Raw genomic sequence first — 23,995 nt, forward strand, 5'->3', positions numbered from 1 at the left:
GCATCATCTCCCTTCCCTCTTGGAGTAAATCCCAGAGGACTACGAGCCAACCACCTATGCAAATGGACATAACCCATATGGCATCATTTGGCAAGTATAAGTTCATTCATGTTTCTATTGACACATATTCTCATGCACTCTGGGCAACAGCTTAACCAGGGGAATCTTCATTTAATGGTCGAGCTCATTGCATTGAAGCTTTTGCTGCTCTTGGGATTCCTACCAAGATTAAAAGTGAAAATGGTCCCAGTTACACAAGGAGGCCCTTGGCAGAATTTTGTTCTTTATGGTCTGTCACTCAGAAAGCTGGAATTCCATATAATCCCTGTGGCCAGGCTAAAATTGAAGGAGCTCACCAGCGTTTGAGCTCACAATTGCTTAAACAAAACGGGGAATATGAACGCTGCTATGGCAAACCCTCAGTTAATCCTAATAGACTATGAAAACGAGCACTTTTAACTTTCAATTTTTTCACCTGGGACGATCAAGGGATAATGCCTATGCACAAACATTTTGCCAATGATAATAATTCACAACCCCACCCTTTGGTGTGGTGGAAGCCCTTGGAAGGAGGACCCTGGCAGGATCCTGCAGAATTACTCACATGGGGCAGAGGGTATGCTTGTATCTCTACAGGTGATTCCACTAAGAAACATCAAACCTCACCATGGATGGGGACAAGATCAGCAGACAATTGAGAGACCTCTCTCTCGCAGACAATGGAACCTGGAGAGTCAGAGTATCAACAAGGAAGACTCAGGAGGCTGCACCAATAATGTGGGGTCAAGTCAAGAAGATGATCGAGATGGCAGAACAGTCAATTGAAGCAGCAGAGATTCCTAAAACGGCCCCAAACTTACTTGTTGCAGTGTGTATCATCATCACTGGAGCAGTAGGGGTTCAGGCAGACACTGGCTGGGCTGGGCTTTAGAGACCCCCTACCATTTGGCCCCTTATGTGGCTAGATCAACCCCCTCTGGCAAATGTTAATGATACCCAATGGATACCTCATCCTAGACTTCCTGAAGGGATACAAGTAGAAAATGAGGGTACCCCTTACAGGTATACTTCACATTCAGTGAACCCACCCCTATCTTTTACCACAAATACAACTACCCATTAGTATTATGTAAGATGGAGATACCAACTTTGATTAATTCATGCAGAAAGTTATACCCATGCACTGGCAGTGGGCTCCCTGGGTCTTGGGGATTTAGATGGGATAATATCTCAGGATCAGTCCCATGTCCAGCAGGAGAGCCCTATTATTGGGAAGCTCATTGGGGAAATGAAGAGACTCATTGGAGGAAGTATGTTACCCTGTGACCTTCCAAAGTTAACATGACATGCAATGAATGTTTAAATGCAGCTAATTGGGGCCCTATCCTGATCACCATGGAGGAAACTAGAAGGGTACAATATGGTAATCAACCCATTCTTTTCTAACCAATCATTGTCTTTCCTTGATGATGCTCTAGCTGGCCCCCAATTCAACATTCCCCATGGTCCACTCCAAAATTCTCAATGGAAATTGGCAGTACTATCTGGACCACTAATGTTTGCTCAGGGTCAGGGCCCGAGCCCCCTGGGGTCCCCCTGACCAACAGGTCTCTGAATGCCTGTCAGTCTGGGTTGAGAGATCTGTGAGCTCTGAAGAAAGGAGACTGGAGACAAGATGATAAGCAACTCAGCAACTCCGTTTATTCAGCTGAAAGTCAGGGTTTATAAAAGCTGTACCCACCAATCATATACAGGCTGAGCTCATCCCATTACTTCACCATCTCATGACCATTACTTCATCACCTCATGACTATTCTACGTCCTTACACCTGCAGTAAGTAACAAAGCTTATCTTGTTCCTGAAGCTGGTTCCTGGGTTTCCAGGCCCACTTGTGACTTTACTGTATAGAACATCAGTATCTGCAGGAACATCAGGTTCCAGGGTCATACAGAGCTTCTGCCAGGGTTTGAGTAAGCACAAGTCCCACAGGAACAGGCTTTGCCTCTGCTATAGCCTTGGTCCCAGGACTTGCACCCCCCGGGCCCCTTATAAATGTTGTATCAAACATCATTCTAATTTAACTTTAAATGCATCAAAAATTGTGACCACATACATTGAGGCTTGTGTCTTTGCCCCATATGACCTGCTTATGGGTGATAGAATTCATATCCAAAAGAATCGAGAAGGCTTAGACATCTCTTCTCCTTCTTGTTATTTGCATCATTGTATTACTAGTGACCAAAATACCACCTTTATGGTCATGGATCAGCCACCATTCCTGGGGTTCTCCATCCATTTGGATGAAGATTGGTCTGTGACACCTTCTCTGCATCTCTTTGCCCAAGTTTTAATGAAGGTGTTACATAAGTCTAAGAGATCCCTCTCTATACTCATAGGAGACATAGTAAATCTGATCTCTCTTATAGCCTCCCTGTCTACTGCCCTTGTTGCTCTATCTACTAGTATTCAATACATGTATATATGAAGGAAGTTGTTCCCAATTCCACTATGATATGGAAAACTCAGGACAGCCTGGAAGCCACCTACTGTGATGAATTAGTCTAAAAGAAGCCATATTCTGGTTTTGGAAAAAGATAGAGGCTATACAAGATCGGTTATCCTTACCTTGTCATTTTAATGCACCACAATATTATATAACCCCTTTAAAATATAATTCAAGCTGATATACTTGGCCCCAGATTCAAGCTCATGCTCTAGGGGTCTGGGAGAAGCACTATAGCACCCCTGATGTACTGAGATTACTCGATGAAATTAAGAACCTAGAAAGAGCAAAATTAGATTCAGTCACTTCCTCTATTGTAGAGGAATGGTTAAACGGAATGAAATCCTTCAATCCCAGACAAAGTTTTGGCCTAACAAATGTGCTGGGCCTTCTTGGTTTCTGTATAATAGTAATTTCTCTACGTTGTGTCCTTGCAATCTGCAGAACAGTGTTGACCTCAAAACTTGGTTAAAGAAAAGGCAACAGACTAAATGCATACATTTTAGGATTTAATTAATTAATTGATCGATTCCCTATTAAAGAAAACGGTAACATAATGCATTATGGAGCCAGAAATGTTCTGGCTGCCGATACAAAGAATTGGGCAGCCTTAAATATGTTTTAGGACAACGACATGTTCTGTGTCCTTTAGATTTATGGTCTCCATAAGTGATTCACTAGACCATTAGAAAGGAATTTCTCAATTGCATAGGTTGTAAATACAATAAGATAACAGAGTTTGTCAAAGTTTCACATAGAAATCACGACCCAAGATATCTGTGTTTTCTTTTTTTTTCTCTTTTTTTTTAATTTTTTTATTTTTTTAATGTTTAACAATCACTGCCATACAATTGCGATTTTATCCCTCCCCACCTACCCCTCACTACCTCCCTCCCTCCCCACGACTGCATACAATTCTGTATAGATTCTACATATACTTTCCTATTGAGTATATTTTCACTATAGTCATGCTATGTAGTCAGACTAAGATAAATGAAAGAAATCGTATAAGAAAGCAGAACATGATACACAAACACATACACATACACAGACATGATCTGCTACATTATGTGAGTGACTTCCATATTTCTCTCTCTGAGTGTGGAAGGCATTTTGCCTTGAGATCCACCATTGGGATTTTTTTTTTTTTTTGTAAGAAGTTCTTGTGTTTTTACAAAAATCTATGTCTACCAGAAAAAACTCTCACACACTGTGGTTGTTGCTGTGCATAAAGTTTCCTGGTTCTGCTCCTTTCACTCAGCATCAGGTCATAGAAGTCCTTCCAGGCCTCTCTGAAGTCTCCTTGTTCATCATTTCTTATGGCACAATAGTACTCCATTACATTCATATACCATAATTTATTCAGCCGTTCCCCAATTGATGGACATCCCCTTGACTTCCAGTTTTTGGCAACTACATAGAGTGCTGCTATAAATATTTTTGTACATGTGGGACCCTTTCCCATTTTTATGATCTCTTGGGGATATAGTCCTAGTAGCGATATTGCTGGGTCAAAGGGTATGCACATTTTTGTAGCCCTTTGGGCATAGTTCCAAATTGCTCTCCAGAATGGTTGGATGCGCTCGCAGCTCCACCAACAATGAATTAGTGTTCCAACTCTCCCACATCCTCTCCAGCATTTATCATTTTCTTGTTCTGTCATGTTTGCCAATCTTATAGGTGTGATGTGGTACCTCAGAGTTGTTTTGATTTGCATCTCTCTAACCAATAGTGATTTAGAGCATTTTTTCATATGATTATAGATAGCTTTAATTTCTTTCTCTGAAAATTGCCTGTTCATATCCTTTGACCATTTATCAATTGGGGAATGACTTGTATGATTATACATTTGGGTCAGTTCTCTATATATTCTAGAAATGAGGCCTTTATCCCCGAGCTTAGCTGTAAAAATTTTTTCCCAATTTACTACATCCCTCCGGATTTCGGTTGCATTGGGTTTGGTTGTGCAAAAACTTCTCAGTTTAATGTAATCAAAGTTATACATTTTGCATTTCATAATGCATTCTATGTCTCCTTTAGTAAAGAATTCTTCCCTTCTCCATAGATCTGATAAATACACTATTCCTTGCTTCTCCAGTTTATTCATGGTATCAATCTTTATACCTAAATCATGTACCCATTTGGACTTTATTCTTGTGTACGGTGTCAGGTATGGGTCTATGCCTAATTTCCGCCACACTGTTATCCAGTTTTCCCAGCAATTTTTGTCAAACAATGAGTTCTTATCCCAGTAGCTGGGGTCCTTGGGTTTATCAAACAGAAGGTTGCTATATTCCTTGCCTACTGCATCTTGAGTGCCAAGTCTATTCCACTTGTCTACCTCTCTGTTTCTTAGCCAATACCAAGTGGTTTTGATAATTGCTGCTTTATAGTACAGTTTGAGGTCTGGTAGCGCTAGGCCACCTTCCCAAGCATTTCTTTTCATTAGTCCCTTTGATATTCTGGACCTTTTGTTTTTCCAAATGAATTTTGATATTATTTTATCCAGCTCTAGAAAGTAATTGTCTGATAGTTTAATTGGTATGGCACTAAATAAGTATATTAATTTGGGTAGAATTGTCATTTTTATTATATTAGCACGGCCTACCCATGAGCAACTAATGTTTTTCCACTTACTTAAATCTGACTTTATTTGTGCAAAAAGTGTCTTGTAATTGTGTTCATATAATCCCTGGGTTTGTTTTGGCAGGTAGACTCCTAAGTATTTTATACTATCTACCCTAACTTTAAATGGGATTTCTCTTTCTATCTCTTGCTGTTGGACTTTGTTGCTAATATATAGGAATGCAGAAGATTTGTGTGGGTTTATTTTGTACCCTGCAACTTTGCCAAAGTTGTTTATTAATTGAAGTAATTTTTTACTTGAATCTCTGGGATTCTCTAGGTAAATCATCATATCATCTGCAAAGAGTGATAACTTAGTTTCTTCTTTGGCTATTCTAATTCCTTGAATATCTTTATCTTGTCTAATTGCTACAGCTAACATTTCTAGTACCATATTGAATAATAGTGGTTATAATGGACATCCTTGTTTCACCCCTGATCTTATTGGGAATGCATCTAGCTTATCCCCATTGCATATAATGCTTGCTGAAGGTTTTAGATAGATACTGCTTATTATTTTTGTGTTTTCTTTGCCATTAACATGCCATAACATAGTAGATGTCCAGAAAATATGAAGATATGGAAAGCGTCCCGTTGTTCAAGATAGTGTCTTAGGTTAAAGGTCTTCTAAGGAATGTAGAGTCAGCCCTGGCTGGCTTTTGCTGACATAGGAAGAGGCATTCTCTGAGTTTGCTTCAGAGAGAGCAAAGAGATTATTCCAAAATTGTATATTAAACGTTATCAACAGCAATAAAGGCCAGGACTGTTCTTCATGATATGCAACCTCAGATCACTTCATCTCTCTCCCTTCATAAATTACAGAAAACAAAAGGGGGATATGTAGGACTACATCCTTCTGCAGCTTGATTTCACAAGCCTCCTAAGCAGCAAAAGTTGTATATGAGGTGTGTCTCCTGCAGAAGCAGGGACATGATTGTGAGGTGAAGCATGCCTCCTTGGGAACCCAGCTGGGCAGGAAATGCCCTAAGGAAATTGTATGGCATTCTGTGTCATGAAGCCTGGCAATGGGTCTTAAAGTTTCACATTGTATGTTTGTGTGTTCTCCCAGGAAATGGATGTTTGCCTCTGCTTATCTTGGGATGTAACCAGGCCGTCAATTTCTAAAGAAAAGTTGACTCCTGAAGTGTCTCGGGGCAGTCGCTTGCTCCCCAACCTGCCCATGCTGTGCCTTGAATAGTTTGGTGTCTGGTTGCTCTCTTGAATTCCCACATGCTCTCCTGTCCCCTTACAGGTGACCTCTGTTCAAATTCTGCTGCCCAGGACACAGCAAGAAAGAAAAAGAGAAATTCAGCCAGTAAACCCCAAGTTAACTAGGCACCTTTCAGCCATTGAAATTTAGCTTCCTTTGGAGAGGAGAAAGAGAGGGAGAAGGAGAGGATGAGCTGAATTATCCAACTGGCTAGGTCCCCATTTAGGCAACAAATGCTGTGAACTGGGGCTGGAGGGGAAGAGTGAAGGATGAGACACAATCCTGGCCTCATACTCTGGTCCAGTGTTTCTGGCAAATAGGGAAACTCCAGAAAGCAGGTTAAGTTAACTTGTAGATCACCTTTCCATTTTCAAAGGTCCTTAGCAGAGCCGTTTAGATGAGGCCAAAGAAAAGAATTCCTTCTTTAGCTGTTCATCAGCATTTGTGAAGGGCCTAGTATTGTCCTTGCTAGTGAGGATGAAGGGAAAGAGCTGAGTCTGGGGCACTATTCAGAGTCCTAGGGATTTTCCTTTCACCTCAGAGTTGTTCTGGTTCACATTTCTGTTACTAGCAGTTTCAAGCGATATTGAATTTTTTTTCAGTTCAAAGAAATACAAAACAAGGAAGTTTGAAAAAAAACTTTGCCATGTGGAGAACAGAACGCGACTGAGGATTCAAAATGTAGAGCCCAAAATTTCCATTTCAGGAAGACCTGCACAGTAAATACTCTGCCTTGTGCTTTATGTGTCCGTCTCTTCTTCCTTGGAAGTTTTCCTTTTCCCCCCGCTGTGCACTCTTTCCTTTTTTCCCTTCTGCCCCTCCCCCCAGAAGGCTACAATGAAGTGTGGATATATACATTTCCCGCAAACTACTACCTTGACTGCTGATGATATTTAATATCAATTTTAGACTTTAATAAGGGCCAAAGTTTGCATGAAGAAGAGCCTGGACCTAATAGTCTCCTTTGCTTAGAGGATGCCTTTGGATGGGCAAATGGGACTTCCTTATCAGACCCTTCTTCTAGCATCCTAGTGTTAAGAAAACCACAAATACTTTGGGGTATGACTTCAGCTTTGTCAAACTCTGTTAAGATCACAACTTCAAAGTCCTGTGAAGGACAGGATGTCTGTCATCTGGGTGATGGGACTTTTTCCTTATCTTAAATCACAGAGACATGCTATGTGTTGACCTGAAAACTTGTTGAAGAAAAGGCAACAGGCTGAATGCATACATTTTATGATTTAATTAATTGATCAATTCCCCATAAAGAAAACAGTCACATAGTGCTATGGAGTCAGAGGTGACTCTGACTACCTAGTACAGAAAACATCTGTCTTAAGTACATTCTGCCATGAGAAGGAAACTCTCCTAATTAAGCAAATCATAAATTCAGTAAGACAAGACAATTAACAAAGCAATGTCAGTCAGGTCTTGAGATTCCAAGCTGGGTAAACATATGTCTCAGGTGGTAAGGAAGGAAGGAAATCCCACCACTAGTGAGTGGCAGGCTTCCTGCCCCAAACAGGTAACTGACACAGAAAAGGGCAAACAATGTTCAATAGAAACCCAGGATGCCTATTTTTTCTTTACCATTAATATGCCATAACATAGTATGTGTCTATAGATAATAAGATACAAAGGAAAGTCCCATTATTCAAGATATGTCATAGGTTAAAGGTCTCCCAAGGAGTGCAGAGCCAGGTTTGGCTGGCTTTTGCTGACATAGGAAGAGGCATTCTCTGAGTTTGCTTCAGAGAGAACAAAGAGATTATTCCAAAATTTTATATTAAACATTATCATATGGAAAGAAGATGCCCATAGCCTGGGATCATAAAACCCAACTGACGCCACGTTGTGTACAATGTGTTTATCAAGAGAACTCCTTCCTCATGGCAAAATGTACTTAAGACAGTCAATTTCTGTACTAAGGCAGCCAGTTCTGATCCTGGCTCCATAGCGCTATGTAACTGTCTTCTTTATGGGGAATTGATTAATTAATTAAATCATAAAATGTATGCATTTAGCCTGTTGCCTTTTCTCTCTAGCCAAGTTTTCAGGTCAACACTGCATACCATAAAAGTTGTTAGGTTGCCTCATGGTTGTTGTTGACCTGAAAACTTGTTAAGAGAAAAGGCAACAGGCTAAATGCATACATTTTATGATTAAATTAATTAATTGATCAATTCCCGATAAAGAAAACAGTTACATAGCGCTATGGAGCCAGGATCAGAACTGGCTGATTTAGTACAGAAATTGACTGTCTTAAGTACATTTTGCCATGAGGAAGGAGTTCTCTTAGATAAACACATTGCAAACAAAGTGGTGTCAGTTGGGTTTTATGATCCCAAGCAATGGGCATCTTCTTTCTGTAGCATGTCTCTGTGATTTAAGAGAAGGAAAAGGTCCCATCCCCCACATAACAGACATCCTGTCCTGAACAGGCCTTTGAAGTCTTTTATCTTAACAGAGTTTGACAAAAGCTGGAGTTACAAGCCAGGCCTTATCACTAAGATGCCAGAAGAAGGGGGAAGTCCCATTTGTTTGCTTGACATCCAAAGGTATCCTCTAAGTTAAACAAAGGAGCCTATTAGGTCCAGGCTCTTCTTAATTCAGACTGTGACCCTTATTAAAGTCTAACATTTATATTAAATATTGTCATTGTCATTCCCTTTCATTATTAAATATTTCTATTTGTTTCCAATTAATTTTTAGTCTATCTTTTCACTGCCCTTTAGTGAATGTAATTTTTATCTCACTATGATGTGAAGAGGCTGCATTTTACATTTCTGCTTCTCTGTATTTGATTGTGAGGTTTTTATGCTCTCATGCCTGGATAAGTTTTGTGGAAAGGCCAGGTACTGCTGAGAGAAAAGTATATTCCTTTATATTCTCATTCTGTTCTCTCCAAAGATCTAATGATGGGCTTCAGACGCTGGGAACTTCCCTGAACTTCCCTTGAATCTCTGCACCTGGCCTTTCATACTCAATTTTGCAGACAGGTTCCCCCTGAATCTTGCCACTTAACCTGGCCTTTCATAATCAAATCCAGTTCCTACTCAAATTCCTTGCCCTTGGCCTAGCCTGGTCTTCCATCGTTGGTTACATCCCACCCCAGCCCTGCATTGTCTGCTTCCAGCTGTTTCTGCCCCTGTATTACATCATTGGTTACCCCAGTCCCATACAGATCCTCTTTAGACCTCCCTCCCAGACCATTAGACCACATCTAGATCCCTCCTACAGTCATTTCTCTATTTAAATTCCATCTTGCCTCCATGAAGGTGCTCAGATTCAATCCAGCGCAGATTCTGTCTGGCTGAGATTCTGTCTGGCCTGCTTGAGAATACAAGCATTACAAATGCTTAGGCTTTGTTTTTCTGTAGTTTAGAAAAGTCTTGAGTAAAATTCATTTGAGTAGGACCCGGGGTGTTGGTATTTTGGGGCCCCCAGAATCCCTCAAACCTCAACAGTAGCCCTCTAAATTTTCTCAAATTTATTTACCTCCTTCACTTCTTTCTTGTTTACCTTTAGTTAGATTTATCTAGTTCTGAGAGGGGAAGGTTGATGTCCTCCACTAGTGTAGTTTTGTTGTCTGTTTCCTCCTGTAACTCATTCCAGCTGTGCTTTTAAACCTTAGATGTTTGTGGCCCCTTTGAGCAAGATATAGTTTCCTTCCTTTTCTCTTTTAATCAGATCTATTTGTGCTATTGCTTTGTCTGAGATGATCATTGTTACCCCTGCTTTCTTTGCTTCAGTTATAGTATAATAAATTCTACTCCAGCCCTTTACCTTTGCTGTATGTGTATCTCTGCTTTCAGTGTGTTGCTTCTAAATGGTTTATTTTAGGATTCTAGTTTTTCATTCATTCTACTACCTACTTCCATTTATGGGTGAGCTCATTTCAATTTTGATTTACAATTATAAGTATGTATTTTCCCCCATCCTGGTTTCTGCATTTCTCCTTCTCTCTCTCTCCCTTTCACCTTTAACCCTGTCTCTTCTCCCTAGCGTTTTCCTTCTGATGAATGTCTACCCCAATCTGCCTTGGGGCAGCTAGGTGGTGCAGTGGATAGAGCACCAGTGCAGGAGGCTGCAGAACCTGAGTTCAAATCTCACTTCAGACACTTGATGCTCATTACCTGTGTGACCATGGGCAAGTCACTTAACCCCAACTGCCTCATTTTGGGTCATCCGAAGTCATCTTGATGAATATCTGGTCGCTGGACTCAGATGGCTTTGGAGGAGAAGTGAGACTGGTGACCTGCACAGTGCTTCCTCACTCAAAACAAAGTCAAGTGCAAGTCATGTCATCATTTCTCTGATGGCATGGTCTTCTTCAGCAAAGAAGGATGAACACACCAGTCTACCCTTCCTTCTGTCAGTTCCCTCCCCGCTCCCCATTCCCAGTCCCTTTTACTTCACTATAGGATGAGATAAACTTCTTTACTCATCTGAGCATGTATGTATTTTCCTTTGAGTCAATTTTGATAAGAGCAAGGCTTCAGGTCTCCCTTCCATCTCCCCCATCTTTCCCTACACTGTAATGGCTCTTCCCTGCCTCTTGGATGTGAGATATTTCACCCCCTTCTGCCTCTCCTTTCCCTGTTCTTGGAATGCAGTTCTCTTTCTCACCCCTTAATTTTGTTTTCTTGACTATCATCCCATCACCGTCAGTGTATACAGTTAAAGTATACTCTTTCTAATTGCCCTAATCATGCAAAAGTCTTAAGAGGTACAGGTATCATCCTCCCATGTAGAAACATAAACAATTTAACTTCATTGAATCTCTGCTGTTTTCTCTTTCCTGTTTCCCTTTTGAGGCTTCTCTTAGGTCTTGCATTTGAAGATCAATTTTTTGTTCAGCTTTGGTTTTTTCATTAGCAATGCCTGATTATCCTCTAATTTATTGAATGTCCATTCTCCCCTAAAGAATTTTGCTCAGGTTTGCTGGTGTGTGATGCTTTGCCTTGTGAATATCCTATTCCACACCCTCTCATTGTTTAATGTGAAAGCTATTCCACTATCTGTTAGCCTGACTGTGGCTCCATGACATTGGAATTGCTCCTTTCGGGCAGTTTGTCCTCTTTTCTCCTTGACCTGGGAGCTCTGCAATTTGGCTATAATATTCCTGGGAGTTTTCATTTGGGGATCATTTTCAGGAGGTGATTGTGGATTCTTTCAATTTCTGTTTTACCCTCTGGCTCTAAGACATCAGGGCTGTTTTCCTTGATAATTTCTTGGACACAAAAATACCAAATGTGGTCACAGAGGGTCAGACATGACTGAAATAACTGAACAACAACAGAGCATCCATATAGAATGTCTTGTAAGGTCCAGTGTAAGATGCTGGGCTAATCCTCAGTTCCTTCCTGATTGTTTCTCCACTTTCTCACCAGTTTTTTGAAACCAAATAATTTTTACCCAGGGTAGTTTGTTTTCCACTATATCAAGCACTGAGTTACTGAGTTCCAGTGATTCTGAATCTCCCTTATTTAATCTGTTCCATTAAATCATCTCTCTCTCTGTCTTATTTTAACATTAGCACATGGTTTTGCTGAACACTACTGTGTACTCTAGTTTGAGGTTTACAAGTGCTGTGGCCCTATCCTTACTGCTTGTCATCATGTGTCTTGATATTGTAGGTCTTTTGCTAAAGAAATGAATTTTATTTTCTTCAGCTCTCTCAAATATTGGCTTCATAATTTCGTTTTTATTCTTATTGATGTTTTCAGTCACGTCCAACTCTTTGTGACTTCGTTTAGGATTTTCTTGTCAAAGATATTGGAGTGGTTTCTTTCTTTCTCCAGCTCGTTTTACAGATGAGGAAACTGAGGCAGAGGCAAATGCCCTGCCCAGGAACACACAACTGGTAAGGGTATGAGACCAAATATCAACTCAGATTTTCCTGACTCCTGTCCCAACATTCTATCCTCTGTGCCCCCTAGCTGCCTCTAAAATTTTATTGGTATAATATTAAAAGGGTATATATCACTGCTGAGTGTCTATTTGGGTTTGAATCTTTTGTGGTCCCTGAACCAATTTCCACTCTTATTTCCTTATGAAATGAAAGTCACCATTCATATGTGGAACCACTGGTTACAGCAGATAGGTTACAGATCCAGTGGGATAGTTCATGTACCTTGACAATATACTTTCCAGAATGTACACACAGCTGATGAGGTTGGGAAAAGAAATAACCTTGAGTGGTATCTAATGACTCTGGCTTATTTTTAGTTTGATTGGAATGTTAAGTTACCATCTATGGGAAAAGCTAGCCCTCACAGCTAAGTCAGACTACCATCGATATTCTCTTAAATCTAGGTTACTTATAGATATGGTGAATACAGAGATTGATGAGACTTTACCATTTAGTAGCTGGATCCCGAGTACATGGAGAGGAAGAGGAAGGTGAGTGACTCCTGGAGAATCAGTGTCAGAGAGGAATTTCTCTGCTCTGAGTTCTTGTGGTGGGTCAGTGGAGGTAAAAACCCAGGCTGTAGTATTGTGCTCAAGCATGAGTGCAGGCCTCAGAAAAACCCTAAACAGTCCTGAGGATTCTTTTGAGGCTTGTTTGAGGCAGATTTGCATCAGAGGGACAGAGAAATCATTACAAAAGTGATCCATGAAAGCTGGCTCCATCTTGAATCTCTTGCTGACCTGAGGTGACCAACCTTAGTTGCTGCTACCTTGACACAGGATAAGACTCTTAAACATTCTCTTTGTCCTTAGCTTTGCCTCCTCAACCAGGGTAAAAGGCTGAATGAAGAATTTACAAAGTCCCTTGTACTTTTCTCAGAGTAAATTCTTATTCATTTTAAAGCCAAATATACCCAAATAAATAAGTAGCACTTTTGAAACATTGTAAGCACACTCTGACAACTTAATTCATAATTTCACAGCATACTGATGAAAAGAAGAACTTCTGTAAACCATTTATAAAAGGTTTGGTCCAAAGAAAGAAACAGATTCAGCTTCCCCACATGATTTTTCCTAAGAACAAACAGAACAGGGTTCCTGCTGTGTACCCCTCCCCAAATGATTTGAGCACCTCCACCCCCGATCTGAGAAAGGCCTAAAACCTGGAATGGCCCATCAGGAGACAGACATTTTGGCCCACTCTGGGCTTAGCCTACCACAATGCCTTGTGTGTTCTGGCCTGACAGACATGCATGACTTTGCTGTCAGGGAACCCCACAATTCCCCTTCCTGTGTCAGCAGCTACAGTAGGCCAGATGAAGCTGCCTGGAAGTATTTTTCTATTTATGAATGCCAAAGACAAGCACCTTGAACTGGACACTATCTTGAATACTGGGACTTTTTCTTGGTATGTTATGGACACATGTTAAGCTATGTACAGTCATGTTAATGACATAAGAAACACAGACTCCCCTGGATTAATCATTTCAATGGTCACTTTCACACTTCTTCTATCTTATTATATTTACAGCCTATTCAATTAAGAAATTCCTTTCCCATGTCATGGGTAACATGTATGGAGACTGTATTTTTGGCTGACACAGGCATCCTGAGCCAGCAAGGGAGGGAGGGGGGGGAGGAAATTACTCTGAAGCCATAAAATCCCCTTTTCTGTCCTTCCTGGGGTCATTCACAATGGACCCCCAGGCATATCTCTGTATGTCCCATGCATGTCTCAGTAATCGTTAACGTGTTTACTTATTCTCATTAAACCAGAGTCAGGCATGATGGAGTCAGAAAAGAAGACATAAAAATATTTGAGGTCAGCAGGTTAGAGCACACGTACAGCCTGATTCTGTTTGCTCCTTGTTCAGACCTTCCGTGAGGGGTGTCAGCCATTACTGAGTGTGTTCTAAGAACGAGAAACAAAACTAGGCATTGTGTGTGTTTGTTTCTCTGGAAGCTGCTGGATCATGCATGGAGAGATATGCAGGGGGCTTCACTGTCTGTCATGCCAGAGCACGCAAGGCATGATGGTAGGTTAAGGTCAGAATGGGAGACAATGTGTCTCCTGATTGGCCAGTCCAGGCTTCAGGCCTTTCTCAGGGGAGGGGGCTCCAGAGGGTTTGAGGGGGCCCCTGGCTGGTCCTGATGAGGTTTAAGGGTGAGGGGAACCCCAAAATACCGACGGTCCGGGTCGTGCTCGAATGAATTCGACTCAAGCCTTCTTAAAGCCAAAGAAAACAAAGTTTATTAAGGATTCGCCTAATTGGGTTGCCTCTTAAGGAGCCTAAGCTTTTGTAACGCTTGTATTCACAAGCGGGCCAGACACAATCCCAGCTAGACAGAGTCTGAGCTGGATTGCATCTGAGCACCTTCATGGAGGCAAGGTGGGACTTAAATACAGAAAAGAGTATAGGAGGGATCTGGGGGGTGGTCTGGTAGTCCAGGGTGATGGGAGGAGGGATTTAGGAAGGGTCCTGAGGAGAAGTCCAAGGAGGGTCAAAGGCTGGAAACAGCTGGAGGCTATCAGGAGATATCAGGCTAGGGAGGGTTTGGGTGGGAAGCAGGTGGGGCAATCCAGAGATCTTGATAGGGACAGTTATGGGTATGGGGTTGATGGGATCAAGGGTGGGGAGTGCAACAGAGACCTGAAATGATAATGAAAAGCCCATGGGCTTCCGGAGACTGCCTGAACAAATGAGAAGATTAGATTTGGGTAAGAAAGGCCAGATTAAGTGGGAAGATTCAAGGGGAACTCAAGGAGGCTCCCAGAGTCTGAACCTCATCAGTCCCACTCCTTTTCTAAGGGCACAGTTGCATGTCCCTCTAGAAACCATTTTTCCAAATTAAGAGCATAACTTAGAGCACGATTTCCTCCACATCCCCCAATGGAAAAATGTGAAGCAAAGTAAAAACATACACAATGTTACAGTTTCAACGCATGAAACAAAGTTGCCAAAGCACATCCTTCACTTGATGATCTCAGATTGTCTCCGATATAAAACCCACTGTATCCATTTCTCCTTGGCCCTGCAGCCTGAAGCCTTTCAGAGAGGACAACGGGGGGATTCGAACCCACTGCCATTTAATGCTCATTCCCTCAGCTCCTAAACACACCCCCTCACATGCCACATTTAAGTGTATTTTACATTAAGGGTGGCTCTGCCCTTAGCTGGTCAAACATCCCCATGATCCCCTGGGATCTGCCTGGAAATGAGCCCACATTCCACTCTGCCATGGGAGAAACGTGAGAACCCAAGTGACTGCATTTTGGGAGCAACCTCCACCCCGAAACAGCAGAACTCAGCTTTGCTGGGAATCACCGGCTTTCCTGGCCACCTCCGGGTCGTCTCTTCCGGGCTCTCCCCCTCCCCCCAATCAGGTGGTAGTGATAACCAAGAGATGACGGACCTGGCGGGTGGTGCCCAGGTGGAATCAGAGCCCGGGGTGGAGTTTGGAGGCCTGGGAGGGGATGGGGCGGGGGAGGGCTCATCCCACGGAGGAAGGTAATTGACGGGACGGAGGGCGGGGCTTGGGGCGGAGCTCCTGGCCCTGGGTGTGATTGGAGGAAACGGCCCACGGTCTCGGGGGCGGGCAGAGGGTGGGAGCACCCTCCCAGGGGGCTGGCTGAGAACAGGAACTTGGGCTGCGGTGGCTCCTTCTTCTCCTTGCCCTGTGAGCAGAGATCTCTCCCTTTTTCTCTCCCAGAGTTGGGAACTCTGCCCTCTGGACGCCAGCTCTGTGGGTGCAGGTCCCAGGTAGGTCCGAGCCCGCGCCTCCCAGCCCTGCTGGCTCCTCTTACCACTGGGTCTTCACCTTTTCCTCTGACCACGTGGTCTGTGCCCCCTGGTCCCATTCTCCCCCACAGGCCTGGCTGCAGGACAAGCCTCTCCCTGCTGGGGTCTGTAAGGACCGAAAGCTCGTGCCTGCCCTGAGGACGCGACTTTGGATGCAGGAACCAAACCTCCTCCTGACCCGCCTTTACCTGGATCCACAACTCCCGGGCTGCTTCCCTATCAGACCCCAGCCACTGGCTCCCGGTGTCTGATCTCCCTTTGAGGAATTCCAGGCCTGAGCTCTCCCAGAGGATCCCACATCCTCCTGAGCTCCTAGTTAGACCCCAGGACACAGGCCTCCTGCTCTCCCAGGCTCAGTGTACCCCTGGAGCCCTTCTGTCAGTGCAGTGTCCTTGACCTCCCTGCCATGAGCTGGGGTAGAATGTCTTCCTACCAGACCTTTCCTGGGCTCCCCTTCCCCAGGCCTCCTGTATCCCTGCCCCCTCTTCTTGCAGAGCCCTCAGGCCCCCTACCAGGGGGCTGAATCCCAGACTGGACTGGATCTCCCAGCCTCAGGCTTCCCCTGGACATTCTCTGGGGCTCCATCCCAGAGTCTTCCCCACCCTCCACCTTCCTAAGCTTCCCTCCTCTCTAGATCAATGAGTCAGTCTGCTGTCTAGATAGTGTGTGTGTGTGTTAGTTGGGGAGAGGGTGTGCAGGGAGGGAAAAGGACCAGTTGGAGGGAGATCTATGATTCAGGAGCCATTGAAGTTCTGACTGCTCTTGTCTCACCTGGGATCTGAAAGGCCTTCTGCCCCTTGGTTGTCTGAAGGATAGTAGGGAGGAGAAGGGGGCAGAAGAGGAGGAGGAGGAGGAGAGCATGGGATCATCTACCATTCCCGTAAGTTAGAATCTCTGCCCTGAGGGCAAGGCCTGACCCTCTGTGGATCCCTGTAGCCCAGCCTCCTGCCCTGGAAGAAAAGGGAAAGACTCTGCCCCTCTGGGATCCTCCCTCCCAGCTCAGCCTGCAGAAGACCAAGGCCTGGCCCAAGCAAGGAGCCTGGAGCCAGAGGGAATGGCCCCTGGGAACTGCAGCCCCCCAGCCCAGGTGAGTGCACTTTGCCCTCAGACTTGACCAACATCAGCCAGAGGCCATTTCCACGGACTAGGAGGGATTGTCTCTGAGGCAGGCACTCCCCTCCCTATGGAATGTTTCTTCACAGAAATAGGCAGGACATTGAAAACAGTAGTAACAACACTGCCCTGCTCTCTCCTTCTGTGTTCTGCAAGGATTGAAGGCACTTTCACATTACAGGCTCTAACCTACCCACCCCCACCCTGGCTACACCCACTTGCTCCCCTCCCATGTTCATTTTTAAGGTTTCCCTCTCTGTCCCATAGGGGTCATGTCTTTGCTCCTTTATCCATGTCTAGCACCCCTCCCCTTTGCTTCTTTGGCCCAGCCCTCCCTCCCAGACCTGGAAGACAGAGTGCTCTGCTTCTCCAGGGTCTAAGCTGCACAGACAGTTTATTGGTCTGGTCTACGCTGACTGGTCCCTGTTTTGTAGGTGGTTTAACTGTCAAGGCTACACTGAGAGGGCAGTAAGGACTGATAGGAGCCAGTCCCAGGAGGTAGGTTTTGGGCTTTGGGGTCCTGACCTCCTGCCTGCTCTGGTCTAGTGTTTCTGGAAAATATGGGAACTCAAGAAAACAGGTTAAGTTGGCTTCTGGGTCACATTCACAGGTTCATAGGCACTTAAAGAGAGCTGTTTGGATCAGGACAGAGGAAACAGTGCCTTCTTTAGTTCTTAAGTAATTAGCATTCCTCCCTAAAGGGCCCAAGGTCTCCCAGTGCATTCTGGGTCATCTCCAGTCATGTTGAGGAATATCTGGTCACTGGATTCACATGGCTGTGGAGGAAAAGTGAGGCTGGTGACCTGCACAGCCCTCCCTCATTCAAAACAAAGTCAAGTGCAAGTCATGTCATCAATTCTCTGATGGCAGGGTCTTCTTTTGCAAGGAAGGATGAACACAGTTAGCATTGGTGAAGGGCCTAGGACTTCCCTTGTTAGAGAGGATGCAGGGAAAGGGCTGAGTCTGGGAACTATTCAAAGTCCTGGGAGACTTTTTTTGCCAGTGAAGAAAGGGAATACTGAAGGAGACACCCAGTTCTTGTCAGAGAGGCATCAGGCTCAAAGGCAAAGACACAGTGGAGGGACTTTTTTTCTCCCCTACATCCACTTTTGACTATCGTCACAGTAACTTTATATCAGAGGTGTTTTTAGTATCTTTATTTCACAGTTCAGGAAACTGAGGCAAAAAGGCTTAAGTGATTTCCCCAGTGACTCATTGGTAGTAAGTGTAGGAGGCCAAATTTAAACTTACATCCTCCTGACTCCATGTCTGGTGCTCTGTCCACTGGGCAACCTAGATGCCACTGTCTATTAATTTTTTTGAAATAATATTTCATTTTTTCCCCAATGGCACAGAAAAATTCCTCTTTTGAGTTCCCAGTTCTCAACCTTCTTCCTTCCTCTTACCCCTCCCTTGTATGGTATGCAATCATAAATAGCTTATACATGTGCAGTTCTGTAAAGCATTTCCATATTAGTCATTTTGTGAAAGAAAACTGGAAGCAAAAGAAAGAAAGTGAAAAAAAGTATGTTTAGGTCTGTATTCAGACTCAGTTAGTTCTTCCTATGGAGAGGGACAGCATTTCTCATCAGGAGCCCTTTGGGGTTGTCTTAGATCCAGGTATCCCTGAGAACAGCTCAGTTATTCCCTGCTGTTCACCATACAGTGTAGCTGTTACTGTGTACATCCTCCTCCTGGTTCTGCTGACTTCATTGCATCAGTTCATGTAAGTCTCTCTCAGTCTCCTGAGATCCTGCCTGTCACATACCCCAACTTGTTAAGGCATTCCCCAATTAACAGGCATCTCCACAATTTCCAGTTCTTTGCCAACGCAAAAAGAGCTATTATAAATACCCTTCTCTAAACAGGTCCATTTCTCCTCTTCTTTTTAAAGAAACCTTTGTGTATATTGCCTTACCAGTGTCCATGTTGGAGGAAAGGCTACGCACAGTTTCATAGGCCTTTGAGGATAGTTCCAAATTGCTGTCCAGAATGGTTGGATCAGTTCACAAATCCACCAATAGTTCATTAGTGTCTTAGTTTTCCTACTCTCTCCAATATTTAACATTTTGATTTTATGTTTTATTAGGCAATTCAATAGATGAGGTGGTCACCTAGAGTTCTTTTAATTTGCGTTGCTCTAATCAGTAGGGATTTGTAGCATTTTCATGTGACTACAAATAGCTTTGGTTTCTTTGTCTGAAATCTGTCTGTTCCTATCCTGTGACTATTTATCACTTGGGTTATGACTTGTATTCTTATAAATTCGTCTCAGTTATATACATTTGATAAAAGACACCTTTATCACAGATACTTCCTGTAAATTTTTTTCCAGGTTGTCAGTTTTCCTTCTCATCATGGTTCATTAATATTGTTTCTGCAAAAAACCTTTTTAATTTAATATAATCAAAATTGTTGTGCATTTAGTGATGCAGTTTATGGGTGAGTGCATTCCATTCGTATTTACTGTGATGATAACTGTGAATTTCCCTCCATCTTATTTTCCCTGTTTTTATCTCTCTTTCTCTCTCATTCTTTCTCTCTCTCTCATCTTTCACGTCTCCCCTTAGCCATGCTTTGCTTCTGACCAATGAATGCCTCCCCCAACATACCCTGCTTTCCATCAATCCTGCCCCACATTTATCCCTGTCTCTTTTTACTTCCCTATAGGATGAGATAGATTTCTGTACCAAACTGAGCATGTATATTATTCCCTCTTTGAGCCAATTTTCATATGAGTAAGGTTCAAGTCCTCCTTTCTCACCTCCCCCATCTTCCCCTTCACTGTAATAACTCTTCTTTGCTGCTTTTATGTGAGATAATTCACCCCCTTCTTCCTTTCCCTTCCATCTCCTTGGAATATAATTCTTTCTCACCCCTTAATTATCTCTTTTTTGAATATCATCTCTTCACAGTCCACACAGACTCTCAATATATATTCCTTTTAATTGCCTTAATGGTCATAAATGTAGGAATATGAGCAACTTGACCTCATTGAATCTCTTCTGTTTTCTCCTCCCTCTTTATGTTTTGATGCTTCTCTTGGGTCTTGTATGTGAAGGTCAGCTTCTCCTTCAGCCCTGGTCTTTGTGTTAGGAATGTTTGATTGTCCTCTATTTATTGAATGTCCGTTTTTCCCTGAAGGATTGTACTCAGTGTTTCTGGGTAAGTGATGCTTGGCCTTCATCCTAGCTCCTTGTCTTACTGAATATGATTCCACACTCTCTGATGTTTCAGTGTAAAAACTACTCATTTCTGTGTTAGCCTGACTCTGGCTCCATGACCTTTAATGGCTTCTGTCTGGCTGCTTATACTGTTTTCTCCTTGACCTGGGAGCTCTGGGATTTGGCTGTAATGTTCCTGGGAGGTTTCCTCTTGGGATCATTTCCAAGAGGTGATTGGTGGGTTCTTCCAATGTCTGCTTTACCCTCTGGCTCTGAGATATCAGGGCTGTTTTTCTTGATAATTTCTTTGTCCAGAAAAGACCAAATGGGCTCAGGGAGGGTCAGACATGACTGAACAACATAACATCCATATAGAATGTCTTGTAGAGTGTGCTGTAAGATGATGGTCTAATCCTAATGTCCTTTGCTGTTATCAGTAATGTGATGATTGAAGAAAATCCCAAAGGACTGATGAGGAAGCCCACTGCCCTCCTCCAGAGAAAGAACTGACATGGTTTGCATATAGACTGAAGAGCTGTTTTCACTTTCTCTCTTTTAGTTTTTTTTTCTTTTTTGCCCCAGTTTTCCTGTACAGAATGACTAATGAGGAAATGTTTTACATGACTGTGCACATCTAACCTATATTTTCTTACTGTAGGGAGGGAGAGTGAGGGAAGGAGGGATAGAATTTGGAACTCAAAACTTGAATAAATAAAGTATTTTTAATATGTAATTAGGGAAAAATAAAAGATAATTTTTAAAAATGTAAAGAGAAAATAGAAGTTCTCCCCCATTTTGCTCTGCACTATCCATTGCTTACAGCAGTTTGAGAACTTTTGAGCGCTCTGAATAAATTCCATCATCTTGACAGTGCACTTTCTAGCATGTACACAGAGCTGAAGAGGTTGGGAAAAGAATAACCTTTCAATCAGTGTTTAATGACTTTGATTTATTTTTAGTTTCATAGTAGGATTAAGTTCCCTTGTTGGGCCAAAGCTGCCCTCACAGCTAGGCCAGACTAACATTGACATGCTTCTTAGTCTAGGTTGCCTATAGATTTAATGAATACACAGACTGATAAGACTGTCATTTAGTAATAGATAATTTATGGGAAAACATATTTCTTTGTATGAAGAAAATAGTCATGGGATTCCAAGACTCTTTTCAAAAGCTAAATTCCCCTTCCTGATGGCTGGAAAAAGGGAGGTGATGGAAGGCTAAGTTTCTCTTTCCAGTCTTAGTGAATTAGCTCCATTTCACATTTTCTTCACCTGGAGGTTGTCTACTTTGAGTAGTATAGTGTTATAAGACTGAGTTTCCCTTTCTGGCAGCTGGAGGATGGGGTGTGACTGCTCACTGCAAACCACAAGCTCCTCTTTTCTCCTCTTTATTCAAGCTTTAAAGATCCTTTAAAATAATACTTTTGGTTCCAAAACTCATCAGCTGCAGAACAAAGACTTCTGGGGTAGTCTCAGTTTGACAGACAAGCTGATAGACTCAGGTTGAATCTGGGTGATGAAAACCCAGGAGGATTCAGTAACCAATGACGAGACTTGTCCAATTTCTTTATTTTCAAGACGTTTCCTAAGATGGTTGGAATTTTTTTTCTTCTTCTTCTGTTATAAAAACAAACTCTGTAAGTCCCAGTTTTGTCACCCTTTGCAAGGAATTAGTTGCCCTGACTTAAAGGTAACCTGTCAGCTGTTAGAATGAAATCATTATCCACTAGCAAATTTTGTGCCTCAGATTGTTCTCTATTTCAGATAACTCATTTTAACAGCTGATGTCTGCTTTGTCAGAGACAGTTCAGTACTTGAGAGGCTTCCAAGGAAAGTATGGGAGAGAAGAGGTATTAGGCTAACTACCACACAGAACATCTACAGAGCCATTGTGCTGACCTCATTATTGTATGCCTGTGAAACTGGACAGTGTGCCCAAGCCTCGTAGGAAACAGAATCACTTCCATTTGAATCTTCTTAGGAATATTCTGAAGGTCACCTGACAAGATAATGTGCTGGACACTAAAGTCCTTTCTCAAGTTAGGTTGCCAAGCATTCCCACTCTACTACAGAGAGCACAACTCTGATCAACGGATATGTTGTTCAAATGCCAAAAGAATGTTTGCATAAAAGAATGTTTTATGTAGAACTCATGCAAAGAAGGGGCTCACTTGGTGGTCAGAAGAAGTGATACACGGACATTCCCAAGGTCTCTCTGAAGAACTTTGTAATGAATTGTGAGACATGGGAGACACTGGCAAAGGACCACCCAGCATGGCATGTCCACATCAAAGCATGTGCTGGGCTGTGTTAGCAAAGGAGAATTGAAGTAGCTCCAAACAAGGGAGAGATGTGCAGAGTGAGAGCCATCTCCAGCCCAGATACTCACATGGACTATTTGTGCCTGACCTGTGGTAGAGCCTTCTGGGCCCGTTGGACTGATCATCCATAGTCAGACACACCTTGACCCTGACATAGTGACATCATTTTGGTTCACTTTGAGCACAAAGAACAAGAAAATGACCAACTATAGGAACTAAATATTAGAATAAACACATATATGGTGTTCATGAATGAAGGATTTATACAGCAAAGGCATGAGATGTTTTGGCCGTGACACATCATACCCACAGTAGCCTCGAGCACTCACAGTAACAGGTTAACCTCCTTCACTTGGCTGGAAAGTCTCATATCCCTCAGTTCAGTCCAGATTGTAATTACTGTCTCTTATGAATCCATTACACGTTTTATCTAGAGAAGACTTTTTTTTGCAGCTTCTCAGGAAATAAACCAGATCTTCTACAATCCTGCATGAATCCCCCAAATCCCCAGAATACACTTTCCTTGCCACCTTCTCACACATTCGTCACACAGTTTGCTTTATAACACATCACTTCTGTGAGTTCTGAGAAGGGAAAAATGTCACATTTCTCTCTTTCTTTTTCCACAGGTCCTCTGACCTCACAGATAAAGCAACACACGTTGTCTTAGAATACATAGGAAGGCACATTCCATAATAAGACCTTTCTCAACTTTATTCCATCTGGCCACATCAAACCCTTTTCTCAATATTCCATTGGGCTCTTAAGGACTGTAGTTTCAAGTGTTGACTCTGACACTCAGCAGGAGTATGACTTGTGGGTAAATCCCCTTTCTCTGCTTCTGTTTCCTCCTCTCCCTTAATGAGGGTCAGACTACACGAATTCTGGAGTCCCTTTCAGCTCTAAGTCCTGTGATTTGATGGTTTAGGAGTTGGTGACATTCAAGGATGTATCTGTGGACTTCACCCCAGAGGAGTGGGGCCTCTTGGACCCTCCTCAGAAGGAGTTGTACAAGGAGGTCATGCTGGAGAATGCTGGGAACCTGCTGTCCCTGGGTAAGGACACTTCCCCTGGCCGGCCTCTCTGAGTCTGCTATAAGAGGAAATATATCCATTCCTGAGTGTGCTGGCTTTGGAGCATTTATCACTTACTGGAAAGGGAAGAGTGCTGGTTTCTGGTGGCCTAGAGACAGGAGCCTCCTGCTGCCTGGGTTTCCTATGAAAGGGCAGTACATTGTGTAAGGACAATATGGGAGGTTTCCTGGTTGCTCCTGACTCTTACCAGTTCTAGGGAGCTTGAGGTGCCAGATCAGATCAGTGTTGAAGCATGTCAGGTGTGGAAGTCAT

General features: G+C 43.0%; 1 protein-coding gene across 1 annotated transcript in view; it reads left to right on the plus strand.

The window, feature by feature from the left end:
- The first annotated feature begins 15,841 nt into the window (after positions 1-15,841).
- Positions 15,842-23,995, plus strand: part of LOC140508187 (uncharacterized) — a 29,313-nt gene continuing 21,159 nt past the window's right edge. Inside the window, exons 1-3 of the mRNA XM_072615966.1 lie at positions 15,842-16,013; positions 16,124-17,139; positions 23,578-23,704. Of these exons, the coding sequence (XP_072472067.1) occupies positions 17,107-17,139; positions 23,578-23,704 (160 nt within the window). The 5' untranslated portion in view covers positions 15,842-16,013; positions 16,124-17,106. The remainder of the gene's footprint in view (positions 16,014-16,123; positions 17,140-23,577; positions 23,705-23,995) is intronic.

The sequence above is a fragment of the Notamacropus eugenii genome, chromosome 5 (assembly GCF_028372415.1).
Source record: "Notamacropus eugenii isolate mMacEug1 chromosome 5, mMacEug1.pri_v2, whole genome shotgun sequence".
Lineage (NCBI taxonomy): Eukaryota > Metazoa > Chordata > Mammalia > Diprotodontia > Macropodidae > Notamacropus > Notamacropus eugenii.